The 16,107-nt window shown below is 41.8% G+C and overlaps 1 protein-coding gene across 1 annotated transcript; it reads right to left on the bottom strand.

Moving 5' to 3' along the window:
- Positions 1-240: 240 nt before the first annotated feature.
- Positions 241-2,406, bottom strand: cnr2 (cannabinoid receptor 2). Its single transcript, XM_061914694.1, has 2 exons — positions 2,354-2,406; positions 241-2,297 (listed from the first exon to the last, which is right to left on the bottom strand). The coding sequence occupies exons 1-2, from the start codon at positions 2,400-2,402 to the stop codon at positions 1,252-1,254; spliced, it is 1,095 nt and encodes a 364-aa protein (XP_061770678.1). The 5' UTR covers positions 2,403-2,406; the 3' UTR covers positions 241-1,251.
- Positions 2,407-16,107: the final 13,701 nt, after the last annotated feature.

Below are 16,107 nucleotides of genomic sequence, written 5' to 3'. Positions count from 1 at the left end.
GCATGGGAATACTTTGCCGGCTACATCCAGCGGCCTGTGAAGCAGCGGAGTATATGTGTTGTCTGTCTATTTATGAATAATGCAGACCAGGAGTGTTGGCTGAGTTCTTAACGTTTACTTCCAGAGCGTGCATATCACAACATACAAGATACAACACAACCTATACCGGGCTACCGCGCATGCTCGTCACTCCTGTTGCATGCTGGGTAGGGTAGTTCTTTTATTCCCTGGCTCATAACATCACAATATAGTACCATGTATATGATGCCTTCAGTTTATCAAAGCACCAAGCAAACAATCGGAAAATTCCCGTCATATCAATTCCTAGATATGGTCATAATTATTTTAAGTGCACTACACAGAATAAACACAACATTATTAATATTGCTACTACGGATAATTTGATCAAACATTCCCTAAAACAGCCCACTACCTATAATATAGTTTTTTTAAACATAAGATCCCTGATAAAAAAAAATGTTTCTGCTGTTACCTCAGAAATTGCCTGTTCAGATGTTATGATTGTGGCTCAGAGATTTGTATGTAGATTATATTTATTTTCCATAACAAACAGGATAACTTAAATACCCTGGCAGTGGCAATAAGCTTAAATGTCTCTATTTAAATTTTTTGAGTTGATTTTCATCAAATATGCTATTTAACTGCTACTGTTTAACAAGGACTGATTTAAATTGTGTTTGAAACAAATGTTTCGGCGCTTTTGTTCATGTGGGAGAATATTCCAATAAAGGTGCATTACACACTACTTTTGAATTCAGTATTGGGCTTTGCGTATACAATGCAGTTAATCGCTATTAATCGGAGAAATAGTGCGATTAACTTCGATTAAAAATTTTAATCGTTGCCCAGCCCTAACTGAAATACAATAAAATACCAAACTTGTGAGCCTTTTGAAGAACATTTAGATGTTAACTATCTGTCCAGCTCTGCACAAGTCAACGCGCTGTATTAGAGCGTTTACATCGGATATTTTAAATGCAAACAATCCGGAAACCCCAGGTTTTTATGCATTTGAAGCGCCATGGATGTTCAGCATCCACAAGCCGCATGTGCCTCTGTGTGCGCTTGAACTATTAATGCTGGCTAAATGGAACAACCTTGGTTCTTGCAGTGCAATATTTTTGTTGATAACTAAAGAAGTGGTCAAAGAAAGCTTACCATTTCCACTCTGCAGTGTGTTATAATAAATATAATCACAACTTCCTTTCATCTACCAGTTATAATATCTATCTACTGCTTTTCCAACATTTCCAAAACCGTGCAAAAATTTGAGCTTCTGGGCCGGTCCACGTCACAGTGGCTCGCACGTTTGTTGTCCTCTCTGGGGGGAAGTCCGGGATTGGACTTTTTACACTTGGCAGCCTCGATAAGGACCTCCAGCAGGTGCAGCAGGGCCAGTTTCAGCTCCCGGCAGCGCAGTGCGTACAGCAGGGGGTTGACGGCGGAGTTTAGAAGGCAGAGGGTGCTGCAGAATGCGAAGGCCCTCTGCTGGGTGTGAGTCAGGACCACGGCGACGTCGGCCAGCATGAAGGAGAGCGCAGGGAGCCAGCAAACCACCAGCGTGAGCAGGATCAGGCCAAAGGTGCGCGCCAATCGGATGTCCATCCTCATGCGGGCATGGCCTGCATGGAGAACGGTCATGGAGGCCTCATGGCGGTGGGCTTTCCTCAGAATGAGGACGTAAGCCCCCAGGATGAGAGCCAGGAGGACCAGGATGAAGCCGGTCCAGCAAGCTAGGTAGCCCCGCCTGATGTAGGGAAAGAGGCGGGAGCAGGGCAAAGCCAGCCCGGTAGGACACGTCCAGCCCATCAACGGTAAGGACGAGATGAAGACTGTGGCGCTCCAGAGCACCAGCAGCCCCAGCAGGGCTCGGCGCCGCGTCAGCAGCACCTTGTAGCCGCTGGGCCGGTGGATGCACAGGTAGCGGTCCAGGGCGGTCAGCAGCAGGCTGCCCACCGAGTTGGTGAAGGCCATGGTGACGCCGCCAAGCTTAAAGAGGTAGGCGGTCGGGCCGTCGCTGCGGCGGAAGAGATGGAAGTCCAGGAAGCTGGTGGTGAAGAAGCAGCTGGCGAAGACGTCGGCCAGGGCCAGGTTGCCGATGAAGAGGTAGGAAGGGCGGTGGCGCAGCGAGGCCGTGGCGGCGATCACGCCCAGGATGAGGGCGTTCTCCAACAGCGTGACGGGGCCCACCAGGAAGCAGATGGAGCCAATGGCCATCTTCTCTGCATCCAGCAGGACCATGTAGCACTCCAGGTTCTCGCATGACTCGCTGTGGACTGAAGGACATGTTTGACGAGAACATTCAACAAAGTCCTGGCTGATGACCACCTACCTGTCAGAGCCGACATGTTCTCTTCCACTCCTCGCGGCGTTGCCTCCATGTCAGCGACTACAGTAAACAGAATATACTCAAACATGGCTGCACGGAAGGTCATGGAAATAAAACAAGGGTGAGGTGACGTGACAATGGAAGCTGAACAAAAGACACCTTTAGAAGCAGGGGTGTCAAACAAACGTCCAGAGGGCCGGATCAGGTTTCATTCGGCCCACCAGGATGACTTTTCTAAGTATATTCGTTCACAGCATAAAACAGATTGGTGGACAAAATGAGACAAAGAATGAGTGGCATAAAATATGTCTTTCTGTGCCAGCGTTGAAGAAAGTTGTACATGTAAACGAACTACGGTGAGTTCAAGGACTGCTGAAATTAGTAGGACAATACGGCTCTCATCAGGGAATCCTGTTTAACATAAACTGTGGGATTTCAAACAATTAGGGAGGTTTGTGTCATGTTGTCCTCCTACAGCAGGGGTGCCCATTACGTCGATCGCGAGCTACCAGTCGACCGCGGGGGGTGTGTCCGTCGATCTCCAGCCAGGCTTTTAAAAAAATAGACCTAAAAATGAGTGATCATCAATCTTCACCAAGACGTCACTTAAATGACATTCACGGTACCGGAGGGTCTTGTGAGATGACGCTAGCTGCTGCAAGATCATTATTATGAAATTATGACCGAGAGGAAGGCAAGAAACACTTTTTATTTCAACAGACTCTCGCGCCGTACCTTCCGTCAAAACTCTAAAGGCCGATTGCACATTTCCTATCTTCACAATAAAAGCCCCGCTTCATGCTGCCTGCGCTAACTAAATACAGAGTCTCGGAAAACTGGCGTGCACAAGCGATCCCTCAGAAAGCTGGCGTGCACATCACTTGTGCACGCCAGCTTTCCGAGACTCTTTTTTTGTTAACGCAGGCAGCATGAAGCAGGGCTTTTATTGTGAAGATAGGAAATGTGCAGTCGGCCTTTAGAGTTTTGACGGAAGGGACGGCGCGAAAGTCTGTTGATATAAAAAGTGTTTCTCACCTTCCTCTCTGTCATTTTTTTCCTAATAATGAACTGGCAGCAGCCAGCGTCATCTCACAAGACCCTCGGGTGCCGTGAATGTCAATCAAGCAAGCTACGGAATTTGCCGCCAATGTTTTTCTTGTAAAGTGTATGGAAGCTGGATGAATTAGATGCCAAAAACCAACGACTTTCATCTGGTATTGTACAGAAAGGACAACCTTTTTTTCTCCTCCATTTGAAAATGTGGGCGTTATCATCATTACTGTCTGATTCCAATCAATACAAGTCATCAGAATCAGGTAATACACCAACTTATATTCTTGTCTTTGTGAAAGAAAGACATCTATATGTGTTACACATGCTTGTATTATCATTAAACACATTTAACTTGTTTACAAAAATGTCTCTTTCATAAATAAATAAATATAAATGATATATATAAATGAGGTAGATCCCCTCGAGTTGGTCAATTGAAAAGTAGCTCGCCTGCAGAAAAAGTGTGGGCACCCCTGTCCTACAGAAACAAAGATATATTTTTTCTATTTTCATACATTTTTGAAAAAGCTCCAAGTACATACCAGGGCGGTGTTAAAGAGCCGCAGGTTGCAGACCCCGCCCTATGGGGATCCGAAAGCTAAATCTAGTTAATTACCCGTGCTCTGCAGGTCAAATGTATTGTTGTTAGGGTTGGACAGTTTCTGGTAAATTTCCGTAAAAATTCCAGAAATCTACCACAGGAAGTTAAGCTCGGGAAGTTTGGAAATTTTGACCATTTTTGGGGATTATTCTAAGTTAGACACCGTCCATCTTATTCTGTAGAATAACATTAATGCAATGCCACACACAGATGTAAATAGTCAGAGTAGTCTTTAAAAAGCTTTTACTGATGGACAAATGAATATAATTGGCCAGATGAATAAATGAACGCTCAATCAGCATGCTAAATCAAACTATAACCTACATTATTTTATGACAACAGAATTTACCAAGTTGAAAAACGTTTGATTACCATTTAGTGGTCAATTGTACGGAATATGTACTGTACTGTGCAATATACTTATAAAAGTTTCAATCATTCAATCCATGGCTAGCAGGACAGAAGGCAGAGGAAACTACACCTTTTGATTTAGTATTTGCTAGTTGAACTTTACAGATCACAAAAAAAAGGTCAATTCGGATCGCTAACGTTGTTAGCATAAATGAATGGGATTTAACAAGAGAAAATTAGCATCACGGCTAACGGAGAAATATTTTCGGTTCATTACGAGACTGTGGTGGTTCATAAACCACTAGAGATATTGGCCCCAAAATCATAGCTTGAGTAAAAGTCTGCTGGCGTAGTCCACAGTCGTACAGTAAAAAGCAATTACCCCTTTATTAAACTTAAGTACCATCGATCAAATATAATTACCCCGGTAATATCATCAACACTTAACCTGACTGGATGAAGTCCTTGGGCTCAAATACTAGTGTGACCTCAATAGCCCTGCTGTGCCCACATATGCGGTCCTCTCCAAGGTTTCTCATAGTCATCATTGTCACTGTCACCGACGTCCCACTGGGGTGAGTTTTTCCTCGCCCTTATTCGGGCTCTACCGAGGATGTTGTTGTGGTTTGTGCAGCCCTTTGAGACACTTGTGATTTAGGGCTATATAAATAAACATTGATTGATATATGATGTAAATATTACGTATATACGTTGTATTTTATATCGCTTTTAGTCCATCTTATACCTGCATTGTCCTTTTCCATCTTTTTCTATCATTTGTAACTGGACTCACCTGCACTGGCTTCCTGTGCACTTAAGATGTGACTTTAAGGTTTTACTACTTACGTATAAAATACTACAAGGTCTAGCTCCAGCCTATCTTGCCGATTGTATTGTACCATATGTCCCGGCAAGAAATCTGCCTTCAAAAGACTCCGGCTTATTAGTGATTCCTAGAGCCCCAAAAAAGTCTGCGGGCTATAGAGCGTTTTCCGTTCGGGCTCCAGTACTCTGGAATGCCCTCCCGGTAACAGTTCGAGATGCCACCTCAGTAGAAGCATTTAAGTCTCACCTTAAAACTCTAGCCTTTAAATAGACCTCCTTTTTAGACCAGTTGATCTGCCGCTTCTTTTCTTTCTCCTATGTCGCCCCCCTCCCTTGTGGAGGGGGTCCGGTCCGATGACCATGGATGAAGTACTGGCTGTCCAAAGTCAAGACCCAGGATGGACCGCTCGTCGGGACCCAGGATGGACCGCTCGCCTGTGTATCGGTTGGGGACATCGCTACGCTGCTGATCCGCCTCCGCTTGAGATGGTTTCCTGTGGACGGGACTCTCACTGCTGTCTTGGATCCGCTTTGAACTGAACTCTCGCGGCTGTGTTGGAGCCACTATGGATTGAACTTTCACAGTATCATGTTAGACCCGCTCGACATCCATTGCTTTCGGTCCCCTAGAGGGGGCGGGGTTGCCCACATCTGAGGTCCTCTCCAAGGTTTCTCATAGTCAGCATTGTCACTGGCGTCCCACTGGATGTGAATTCTCCCTGCCCACTGGGTGTGAGTTTTCCTTGCCCTTTTGTGGGTTCTTCCGAGGATGTTGTAGTCGTAATGATTTGTGCAGTCCTTTGAGACATTTGTGATTTGGGGCTTTTTAAATAAACATTGATTGACTACTGTCTGGAACAATTTCCCTTGTGGATCATAACGTTCGTCTAAGTATAAGTCTAATTCCCATGGAAAGTTTCCAACTTTACATATTCTCGGAATTTTGCAACCCTAATTATTGTTATTGATTATTGATCATATCATTAACATGCTTTTTTAAAAAAAATCAATAGTCAGTGCTTAGCAGGGGAAAAACAAGACGACAAACCTCCTCAACTTTCACCTGGAGAGTTGACTTTGAGGCAAATTAAGAGCGGCCACTTCCTGCAGAAGGAAGGCAGAAAAAACAACAATAAAAACAAGAGAGTAGCTGTGGTTGAACGCTATTGGTGATTTCGCATTCTCCCCTCCATTTCTCTGTGTGTCAATATTGAAGTGACACTCTTAAAAGGCAGCCGTTTTAAAAGAAGGCAAGATGGAAAGTCATTTGGTGCTCAGAGCAAACAGATCAGGATCATTACAGCTCAGATTGAGGAGATAGAGCCTTGCTGATTGAGGCCATAAACACACGAGGCCATAACCGAACACTATTTTCCGCAGCAAAATATAGATATATTGTTTGCATCACGGTGGCAGAGGGGTTAGTGCGTCTGCCTCACGATACGAAGTTCCTGCAGTCCTGTGTTCAAATCCAGGCTCGGGATCTTTCTGTGTGGAGTTTGCATGTTCTCCCCGTGAATGCGTGGGTTCCCTCCTGGTACTCCGGCTTCCTCCCACTTCCAAAGACATGCACCTGGGGATAGGTTGATTGGCAACACTAAATTGGCCCTAGTGTGAATGTTGTCTTTCTATCTGTGTTGGCCCTGCGATGAGGTGGCGTCTTGTCCAGGGTGTACCCCGCCTTCCGCCCGATTGTAGCTGAGATAGGCGCCAGCGACCCCCAAAAGGGAATAAGCGGTAGAAAAAAATGGCTGGATGTTTGCATCACTTTCTGACTGATTTTGTCTACTTGTTCCATAGAGTCTGGGTGAGAGCAGGAGAAACGCTGCCCCCGTGTGGACACAGGAAGTACTGTAAGTCAAACGTCCAGTTTTGTCAGGTGAACGTGACAATATGCAATCAATAGATGAGAAGTTTAATGTAAGAGGATTTGAAGGGATTAAATAATGCAGGGATTAATGGGGGTAGGTAGGCAGTCTTATTTTAGGAGCAATTATGAATATGAGCCCACAAGGCAGGCTTTCTTTATTATTGTTTAACGATACATAGAAATAAAATAAGAATAAATACATCTATAGCAGGGGTGCCCATTACGTCGATCGCGAGCTACCAGTCGACCGCGGGGGGTGTGTCAGTCGATCTCCAGCCAGGCTTTTAAAAAAAATAGACCTAAAAATGAGTGATCATCAATCTTCACCAAGACGTCACTTAAATGACATTCACGGTACCGGAGGGTCTTGTGAGATGACGCTGGCTGCTGCAAGATCATTATTATGAAAATATGACCGAGAGGAAGGCGAGAAACACTTTTTATTTCAACAGACTCTCGCGCCGTACCTTCCCTCAAAACTCTAAAGGCCGACTGCACATTTCCTATCTTCACAATAAAAGCCCTGCTTCATGCTGCCTGCGCTAACTAAATACAGAGTCTCGGAAAACTGGCGTGCACAAGCGATCCCTCAGAAAGCTGGCGTGCACATCACTTGTGCACGCCAGCTTTCCGAGACTCTTATTTTGTTAGCGCAGGCAGCATGAAGCAGGGCTTTTATTGTGAAGATAGGAAATGTGCAGTCGGCCTTTAGAGTTTTGACGGAAGGGACGGCGCGAAAGTCTGTTGAAATAAAAAGTGTTTCTCGCCTTCCTCTCTGTCATTTTTTCATAATAATGAACTGGCAGCAGCCAGCGTCATCTCACAAGACCCTCGGGTGCCGTGAATGTCAATCAAGCAAGCTACGGAATTTGCCGCCAATGTTTTTCTTGTAAAGTGTATGGAAGCTGGATGAATTAGATGCCAAAAACCAAGCACTTTCATGTGGTATTGTACAGAAAGGACAACTTTTTTTTCTCCTCCATTTGAAAATGTGGGCGTTATCATCATTACTGTCTGATTCCAATCAATGCAAGTCATCAGAATCAGGTAATACACCAACTTATATTCTTGTCTTTGTGAAAGAAAGACATCTATATGTGTTACACATGCTTGTATTATCATTAAACACATTTAACTTGTTTACAAAAATGTCTCTTTCATAAATAAATAAATATAAATGATATATATAAATGAGGTAGAGCCCCTCGAGTTGGTCAATTGAAAAGTAGCTCGCCTGCAGAAAAAGTGTGGGCACCCCTGATCTATAGTATACAAATCATTTAAGTACAATATACATGTGATTTTTTTTTTGCTGTTAACTTAGTGTTTATAGTAAATATTATGTTATAACTAATGTACAGTATAATAATAAACAACCTGATTGGCTGTTAATTGCTCATAGAATAGAATGGACTTTATTGTCATTATATTTGCATATAACGAGAGTAAGGACTCCAAGTTAAGGTGCGGCAGTGGAAACAAATATGGAATAAAAATAAATGACACAAGGAGTAATTAAGATAAAAAAAAATAAGAATTGAAATAAACAGACTACTATCCAATAAAAATAATAAGCAATCCTGTACAATATACGAAATAATGGACAATATACAGAACAAGACAATAACAATCAGTAGAGTAGGATAATATTGTATAGGGGTGAGTTATTTATATCATCTATGTGCATACAAAATAAAGAAGTTCCATTACATGCAGGAAAGTTTTTTTTTTTTACTCATTCCCTATCAAGAAGCCAGCACATTTCCCTTGAGTCACCGACGCGCCGTTTCGACATTTCCACAACTATTCAGGCAAAAAACTAGTGTCAGGGAACAAAAAAAAAAAAAAAAAATGTGCCAAGAATGAAGAACGATAGCAGGGCCAGAACGTCCTTAAATGTGAGCGTATGCTGCAAGCTTACCTTTGACTGAAGCCGTGGTGATGAGCAGGACAAATAAGAAGGAGGACAACTGTGGCGACTGGGGAGAGAAAGAGAGACATAAGGAGAGAGGGAGGGGGGGAGCAAAGGATGATGATAATGATGATGAAATAACATGGGATGGAAGCATTTTCATTGTTTCGTTGTCAACAAATAACTGTGTGACCCTCACGGTACAGAACTTTAGGCACACCTGCACAATATGAACACGTGTCCAAAATCACTCACTTAGGCGAGGGTAACAATTATCACATTGTCAAAGACGACTTTGTTGTCTAATATATTCATTTTCAGCAAGGAGAAGGTCAAAATATTTGAGTCAGTTTGCAGTAGGGTTGTACGGTATAATGGTGTTACTATAGTAACAAGGTAGTGGGGTTGTACGGTATAATGGTGTTACTATAGTAACAAGGTAGTAGGGTTGTACGGTATAATGGTGTTACTATAGTAACAAGGTAGTGGGGTTGTACGGTATAATGGTGTTACTATAGTAACAAGGTAGTAGGGTTGTACGGTATAATGGTGTTACTATAGTAACAAGGTAGTAGGGTTGTACGGTATAATGGTGTTACTATAGTAACAAGGTAGTAGGGTTGTACGGTATAATGGTGTTACTATAGTAACAAGGTAGTAGGGTTGTAAGGTATAATGGTGTTACTATAGTAACAAGGTACTGATGAATCAAAAATGGTACTATACTCTGTAAAGTACCGCTTTTCACGTTGGGAAATTGCTGGTTTTACGAGCAGCGGAGCATGTTCGGCGGCGCAGATTCACAGAGTACTTATAAGCAGACACAGTGTGTGGACAGAAAAAGGAGAATGGACGAATTTTGGCCTAAAAAGTACAGATAAAGGTGTGTCAGTTGATGGCGGAGGGTGTGTCAGTGGATGGAGGAGGGCAGGGGTGGGTAGAGTAGCCAGAAATTGTACTCAAGTAAGAGTACTGTTACTTTAGAGATTTATTACTCAAGTAAAAGTAAGGAGTAGTCACCCAAATATTTACTTGAGTAAAAGTAAAAAGTATGTTGTGAAAAAACTACTCAAGTACTGAGTAACTGATGAGTAACCTGTTTGTTTAATGATTACGGCAACAAATAATGCACAAAAACATAAAAATAGCAATGAGCAAATTCAGAGCCAGAAATATCTCTTAAGCAACTAAAACAATAATATATATTAAATAATAGTACATTAAAATAAAATTAAAAAATGGCACATTGAGCCACAATAACTTAACAGCACCATAGGCTCAGTAGGCATTCATTGATTTGATTGATTGATTGATTAACACTTTTATTAGTAGATTGCACAGTACAGTACATATTCCGTACAATTGACCACTAAATGGTAACACCCCAATACGTTTTTCAACGTTTATCAATTACTTTGTAAATGACCAAGTCGAGGTGATCTACCTCATATATACATACACACACCATTTATACACACACATATCATATATACACACACATATTATATATATATATATATATATATATATATATATATATATGTATACATATACATCCATTTATATATACAGTATATAATTTATATTTATTTATTTTGCCGTTTTTGTTCACATGTTGGTGTTTTAATGAATATACATGCATGTTTAACACATAGATTCCTATCTTTCATGAAGACAAGAATATAAGTTGGTGTATTACCTGATTCTGATGACTTGCATTGATTGGAATCAGACGTCCACGTTTTCAAATGGAGGAGAAAAAAAGTTCCTCTTTTCTGTCTAATACCACATGAAAGTCGTTGGTTTTTGGCATCTTATTTGTCCAGCTTCCATATTCGTTTTTATACACTTTACAAGAAATACATGGGCGGCAAACTCCGTAGCTTGCTAGCTTGTTTGCGCTGGCTTTCGGAGACTCTTATTTTGTTAGCGCAGGTGCGATGGAGCGGCGCTTTTATTGTGAAGACAGGAACTGTGCGATCAGTCTTTAGGCTTTTGACGGGAAGTACGGTTGAAATAAAAAGTGTATTTTTTTCCTTTACACTTTTGATTGATTGATTGAAACTTGTATTAGTAGATTGCACAGTACAGTACATATTCCGTACAATTGACCACTAAATGGTAACACCCCAATAAGTTTTTCAACTTAAGTTTAAGTCGGGTCATGTGACCGCCTGGCTCTGTTTGATTGGTCCAACGTCACCAGTGACTGCATGTGATTGGTGAAACGCAGGCATGCGTAGTTCCTACTTTGAAGCTCTGTCATTAACCAAAACAAACATTAATAGATCGATAAAAAAAAAGTAGCGAGTAACGAGCTGATTGTAGATAAATGGAGCGGAGTAAAAGTAGCGTTTCTTCTCTATAAATATACTCAAGTAAAAGTAAAAGTATGTTGCATAAAAACTACTCTTAGAAGTACAATTTATCCCAAAAGTTACTCAAGTAAATGTAACGGAGTAAATGTAGCGCGTTACTATCCACCTCTGGAGGAGGGTGTGTCAGTGGATGGCGGAGGGTGTGTCGGTCCATTGCCGGCCAGACATCAAAAAAATACAGCTAAAAATGAGCGATCATCAATCTTCACCAAGACGTGACTTTGGTCACTTGCTTGACATTCACGACACCCGAGGGTCTTGTGAGATGACGCTGGTTGCTGCCATATCATTATTAAGAAAAAACGACCGACAGGAAGGAGAGACATACTTATTTCTTTCAAGACGCTCGCCCCTTACCTGCCGTCAAAACTCTAAAGACTGACTGCACAGTTCCTGTCTTCACAATAAAAGCGCTGCTTCATCCTGCCTGCGCTAACAAAATAAGAGTCTCAGAAAGCTGCCGAGTTACGGAGTTTGCCCCCAATGTATTTCTTGTAAAGTGGTATTGGATAGAAAGGAGGACTTTTTTTTCTCCTCCATTTGAAAATGTGGAGGTTATCATCACTACTGTCTGATTCCAATCAAGGTAAAGCCATCACAATCATACCCACTTATATTTGTGAAGACTGTGTGGCATAACGATGCCGGATTTGTTCCTCCGTGGATGCGTCGGCAAGAACACAGCAAAAGGTAAGAAATAAAGGATTTATTAAAGTAATGAAAAAGGCTAGAAAGAAAACACTGGTGCTAAACAGAAAAGGCAATCACAAGGCGCTAGAGAAACAAATGGGAACACAAATACTAGGCACAAAGGCATGAAAAGGGAAAACAAAACATTTAGCATGAGAGCTATGAATAAAAAAAGGCGTAGCATGTAAGCTAGCGAGAATATTCATCTAAAGCAGTTGCACTGTTGCACGAAGGCAAATTACGATCCAAGGCAGAACGACAAAAAGGGGCGAGCTTAAATAAGGCAGTAATCTGCGGGGTCGTTCTCCCAGGAAGGCGGACGGACTACTCGGGACATGGCATTTAGGTAAAAAAATGATTTAATTTGAACTAAAGAAATATACAAACAAGAATCGCTCACAACAGAGGCACAACTTGAGCTGAATAACAAAGCTAACACATAAACAGACCAAGAACATAAATCAAACAAAACTTACTTGGCATGGCATGAAGCACGAAACTATGGCAAGGCATGAAACAAGTCAGCACAGGGCGACTGACTGGCAAAGACAAGCTTAACCCTTGTATTATGTTGGGAAAAAATTACATTGATTATGTTGCGGGTCGTTTTGACCCGTACTGTGTAAATGCACTCAAAACAGTCAAGAAAACAGGTTAAACCAATAACAATTTTATTTTAAGTTATAGAAACATTTAGAAAAGTGACATACAATACATTTTTTATTCCAATTGTATTATGTTAAGGGTCAATTTGACCCATTTCAGTTTTTGTGTTGATCAAAGTACTGGTTATCCTTTCTTTTTCTTGCTGAAATTTGGTGACTTTTCCTCATCTAGGGTCATGAACTGGTGTGTAAATCTGGACACTTTGTTGTGTAGTGGAATGTTGGTGCAGAGTTTGTATAAAAAGATGATGTTGCGAGTCATTTTGACCCAGGCGCTTTAATGTGGGTAAATAGCTGTTCAGATCCAAAAAATAAACATGTCTCCTTGATGTACTTTTTACTTTGATGTACAATTGTTTGTATTTTGATTGTCTCTGAGACCCAGAGCCAGGTGTGTGAAGAGAGGGAACTTTCTCACACTTGTCGTTGTCTCCTCAGATGTCATCCTTCTGGAGCTCATTTTTGGTGAGTTTGTCAAAGAGATGACATGAGAACAGTGACAAGGACAAGTGTGAGAAAGTTCCCTCTCTTCACACACCTGGCTCTGGGTCTCAGAGGCAATCAAAATACAAACAATTGTACATCAAAGTAAAAAGTACATCAAAGAGACTTGTTTATTTTGGCTATTTACCTACATTAAAGTGTCTGGGTCAAAATGACCCGCAACATCATCTTTGTATACAAACTCTGCAAGACATTCCAGTACACAACAAAGTGTCCAGATTTTACACACCAGTTCATGACCCTAGATGAGGAAAAGTCACCAAATTTCAGCAAGAAAATGAAAGGATAACCAGTACTTTGATCAACACAAAAACTGAAATGGGTCAAATTGACCCTCAACATAATAGAAGGGTTAAATACTGCCTCTGATTAGTGCTCGGGGAGCAGGTGAGCGGGCATTTTGTCCACCAGAGACAGGTGGACGAAATGAGTAACCGAGGAAACCAGACAAGGGAGTGGAAAAAAACAGGAACTTAAAGAGTCCAAAGTATAAACAGCACATGGCCAAACAAAAACATGATCAAGAGACTTATTATACTCTAAAAATGTTGGTCTTACTTAAAAATGCACGCATTTAGTTGTATTCAGTGTTAAAAAAATATGATATGGCTCTCAGGGAAATACATTTTGAAATATTTGGCTCTCTCAGCCAAAAAGGTTCCCGACCCCTGCTTTAAATGGTTAAAGAGCAGAGTTATAATGACTGGTGTTTTGTCCTGGCAGTCCCTCCTCCTCCTGCCAGTTGTCCAGGAGACAGCAAATGTGATTAATGAAAGACGGCAGTCTGAGCAGGTCACATAATGTCTTACATCATGCAGTTTGCAACAGTTAGCTGGCAACCACACAGTCACAGCAAAAAAAGACACTTTAACCTTCCTCTTGTGTTAGCTTTCTGTTACCATCTCTTATGTTAACGGGTCGGTTTTGACCCATGTATTAAATCAGCTGTAAAATACACTAAAAACAATGATCTATCATCCAATTTGTTTCTCATCTCTTGGTGACCTCGTTAGGTTTCCTCATCCATGAAAATATTGGTTTTAATATTTTTGGTGTGGGCCATTGGGCCTTTTTTTTGTCAGTATACCCCTCGATTTCAATTGAAAAAAAATGGTAAAACAAACCTCAGGAGAATCGTATAAATAAAAAAAAAAGGTTGTTGTGTTACGGGCTATAGAGCGTTTTCCGTTCGGGCTCCAGTACTCTGGAATGCCCTCCCGGTAACAGTTCGAGATGCTACCTCAGTAGAAGCATTTAAGTCTCACCTTAAAACTCATCTGTATACTCTAGCCTTTAAATAGACCTCCTTTTTAGACCAGTTGATCTGCCGCTTCTTTTCTTTTTTCTCCTATGTCCCCCCCTCCCTTGTGGAGGGGGTCCGGTCCGATGACCATGGATGAAGTACTGGCTGTCCAGAGTCGAGACCCAGGATGGACCGCTCGTCTGTATCGGTTGGGGACATCTCTACGCTGCTGATCCGCCTCCGCTTGAGATGGTTTCCTGTGGACGGGACTCTCGCTGCTGTCTTGGATCCGCTTGAACTGAAATCTCGCGGCTGTCTTGGAGCCACTACGGATTGAACTTTCACAGTATCATGTTGGACCCGCTCGACATCCATTGCTTTCGGTCCCCTAGAGGGAGGGGGGTGCCCACATCTGAGGTCCTCTCCAAGGTTTCTCATAGTCAGCATTGTCACTGGCGTCCCACTGGATGTGAATTCTCCCTGCCCACTGGGTGTGAGTTTTCCTTGCCCTTTTGTGGGTTCTTCCAAGGATGTTGTAGTCATAATGATTTGTGCAGCCCTTTGAGACATTTGTGATTTGGGGCTATATAAATAAACATTGATTGATTGATTGATTGATTACCCGACCATTACTGAGGGGTATTAGAACACATCTCTTAAATAAATTTGTTTTATTTATTTTTTCATTTTAGTAATTTTAACATAGTAACAACTCTATACTGAATTGACCTCAAATGTCTGGACATTTTAGTTTTTAAATGCATAAAAGAACCACAAACATTTTGTTTGTTTTTGTACTGGATAACAAGGTAAAATGAGAATCCACTAAAGCTTGGGAGAGGAGCTGGCCGTCAGTGTGTTCAGTTTTGGCTCTACTTAGTGCTTTATAGTCTTATTTTTATAACTGGGTCGAAACCGACCCTAACAACACCAAGGTCATAATTTCAACCAGAGCATTTTATAATTTAGTGAAACAAAAAAAACAAGTTTTATTTTGTTGAAATAGAGGTCCCTGACAAAGTCAAAAAGCCTTGATGCATAAAAACAAATTTATGTGGTTATTTTATGCATTTAAAAACTAAAATGTCCAGACATTTGAGGTCAATTCAGTATAGATTTGTTACTATGTTAAAAATTATTAAAATGGCGTGGCACAGTGGGAGAGTGGCCGTGCGCAACCCGAGGGTCACTGGTTCAAATCCCACCGAGAACCAACCTCGTCACGTCCGTTGTGTCCTGAGCAAGACACTTCACCCTTGCTCCTGATGGGTGCTGGTTGGCGCCTTGCATGGCAGCTCCCTCCATCAGTGTGTGAATGTGTGTGTGAATGTGCACTACATCTATTAGTTATTACTCACTTTTGACCTGAAGCAGATGTTTGTCCGTGCATGCTTACCCACGTTTGGATGTGCACTACATCTATTAGTTATTACTCACTTTTGACCTGAAGCAAATGTTTGTCCGTGCATGCTTACCCACGTTTGGATGTGCACTACATCTATTAGTTATTACTCACTTTTGACCAGTAGCAGATGTTTGTCCGTGCATGCTTACCCACGTTTGGATGTGCACTACATCCATTAGTTATTACTCACTTTTGACCAGAAGCAGATGTTTGTCCGTGCATGCTTACCCACGTTTGGATGTGCACTACATCTATTAGTT

Source organism: Nerophis ophidion, linkage group LG11, assembly GCF_033978795.1.
Source record: "Nerophis ophidion isolate RoL-2023_Sa linkage group LG11, RoL_Noph_v1.0, whole genome shotgun sequence".
Taxonomy (NCBI): domain Eukaryota; kingdom Metazoa; phylum Chordata; class Actinopteri; order Syngnathiformes; family Syngnathidae; genus Nerophis; species Nerophis ophidion.
The sequence above is the reverse complement of the archived record's forward strand: the minus strand, read 5'-3'. Positions and strand labels throughout refer to the sequence as shown.

Excerpts from the sequence above, each read along its gene's own strand:
- cnr2 (XM_061914694.1), bottom strand. The coding sequence starts at position 2,402 with ATGGAGGCAACGCCGCGAGGAGTGGAAGAGAACATGTCGGCTCTGACA. Across the intron at positions 2,298-2,353 it reads GAACATGTCGGCTCTGACAG|TCCACAGCGAGTCATGCGAG; the intron begins GTAGGTGGTCAT and ends CATGTCCTTCAG.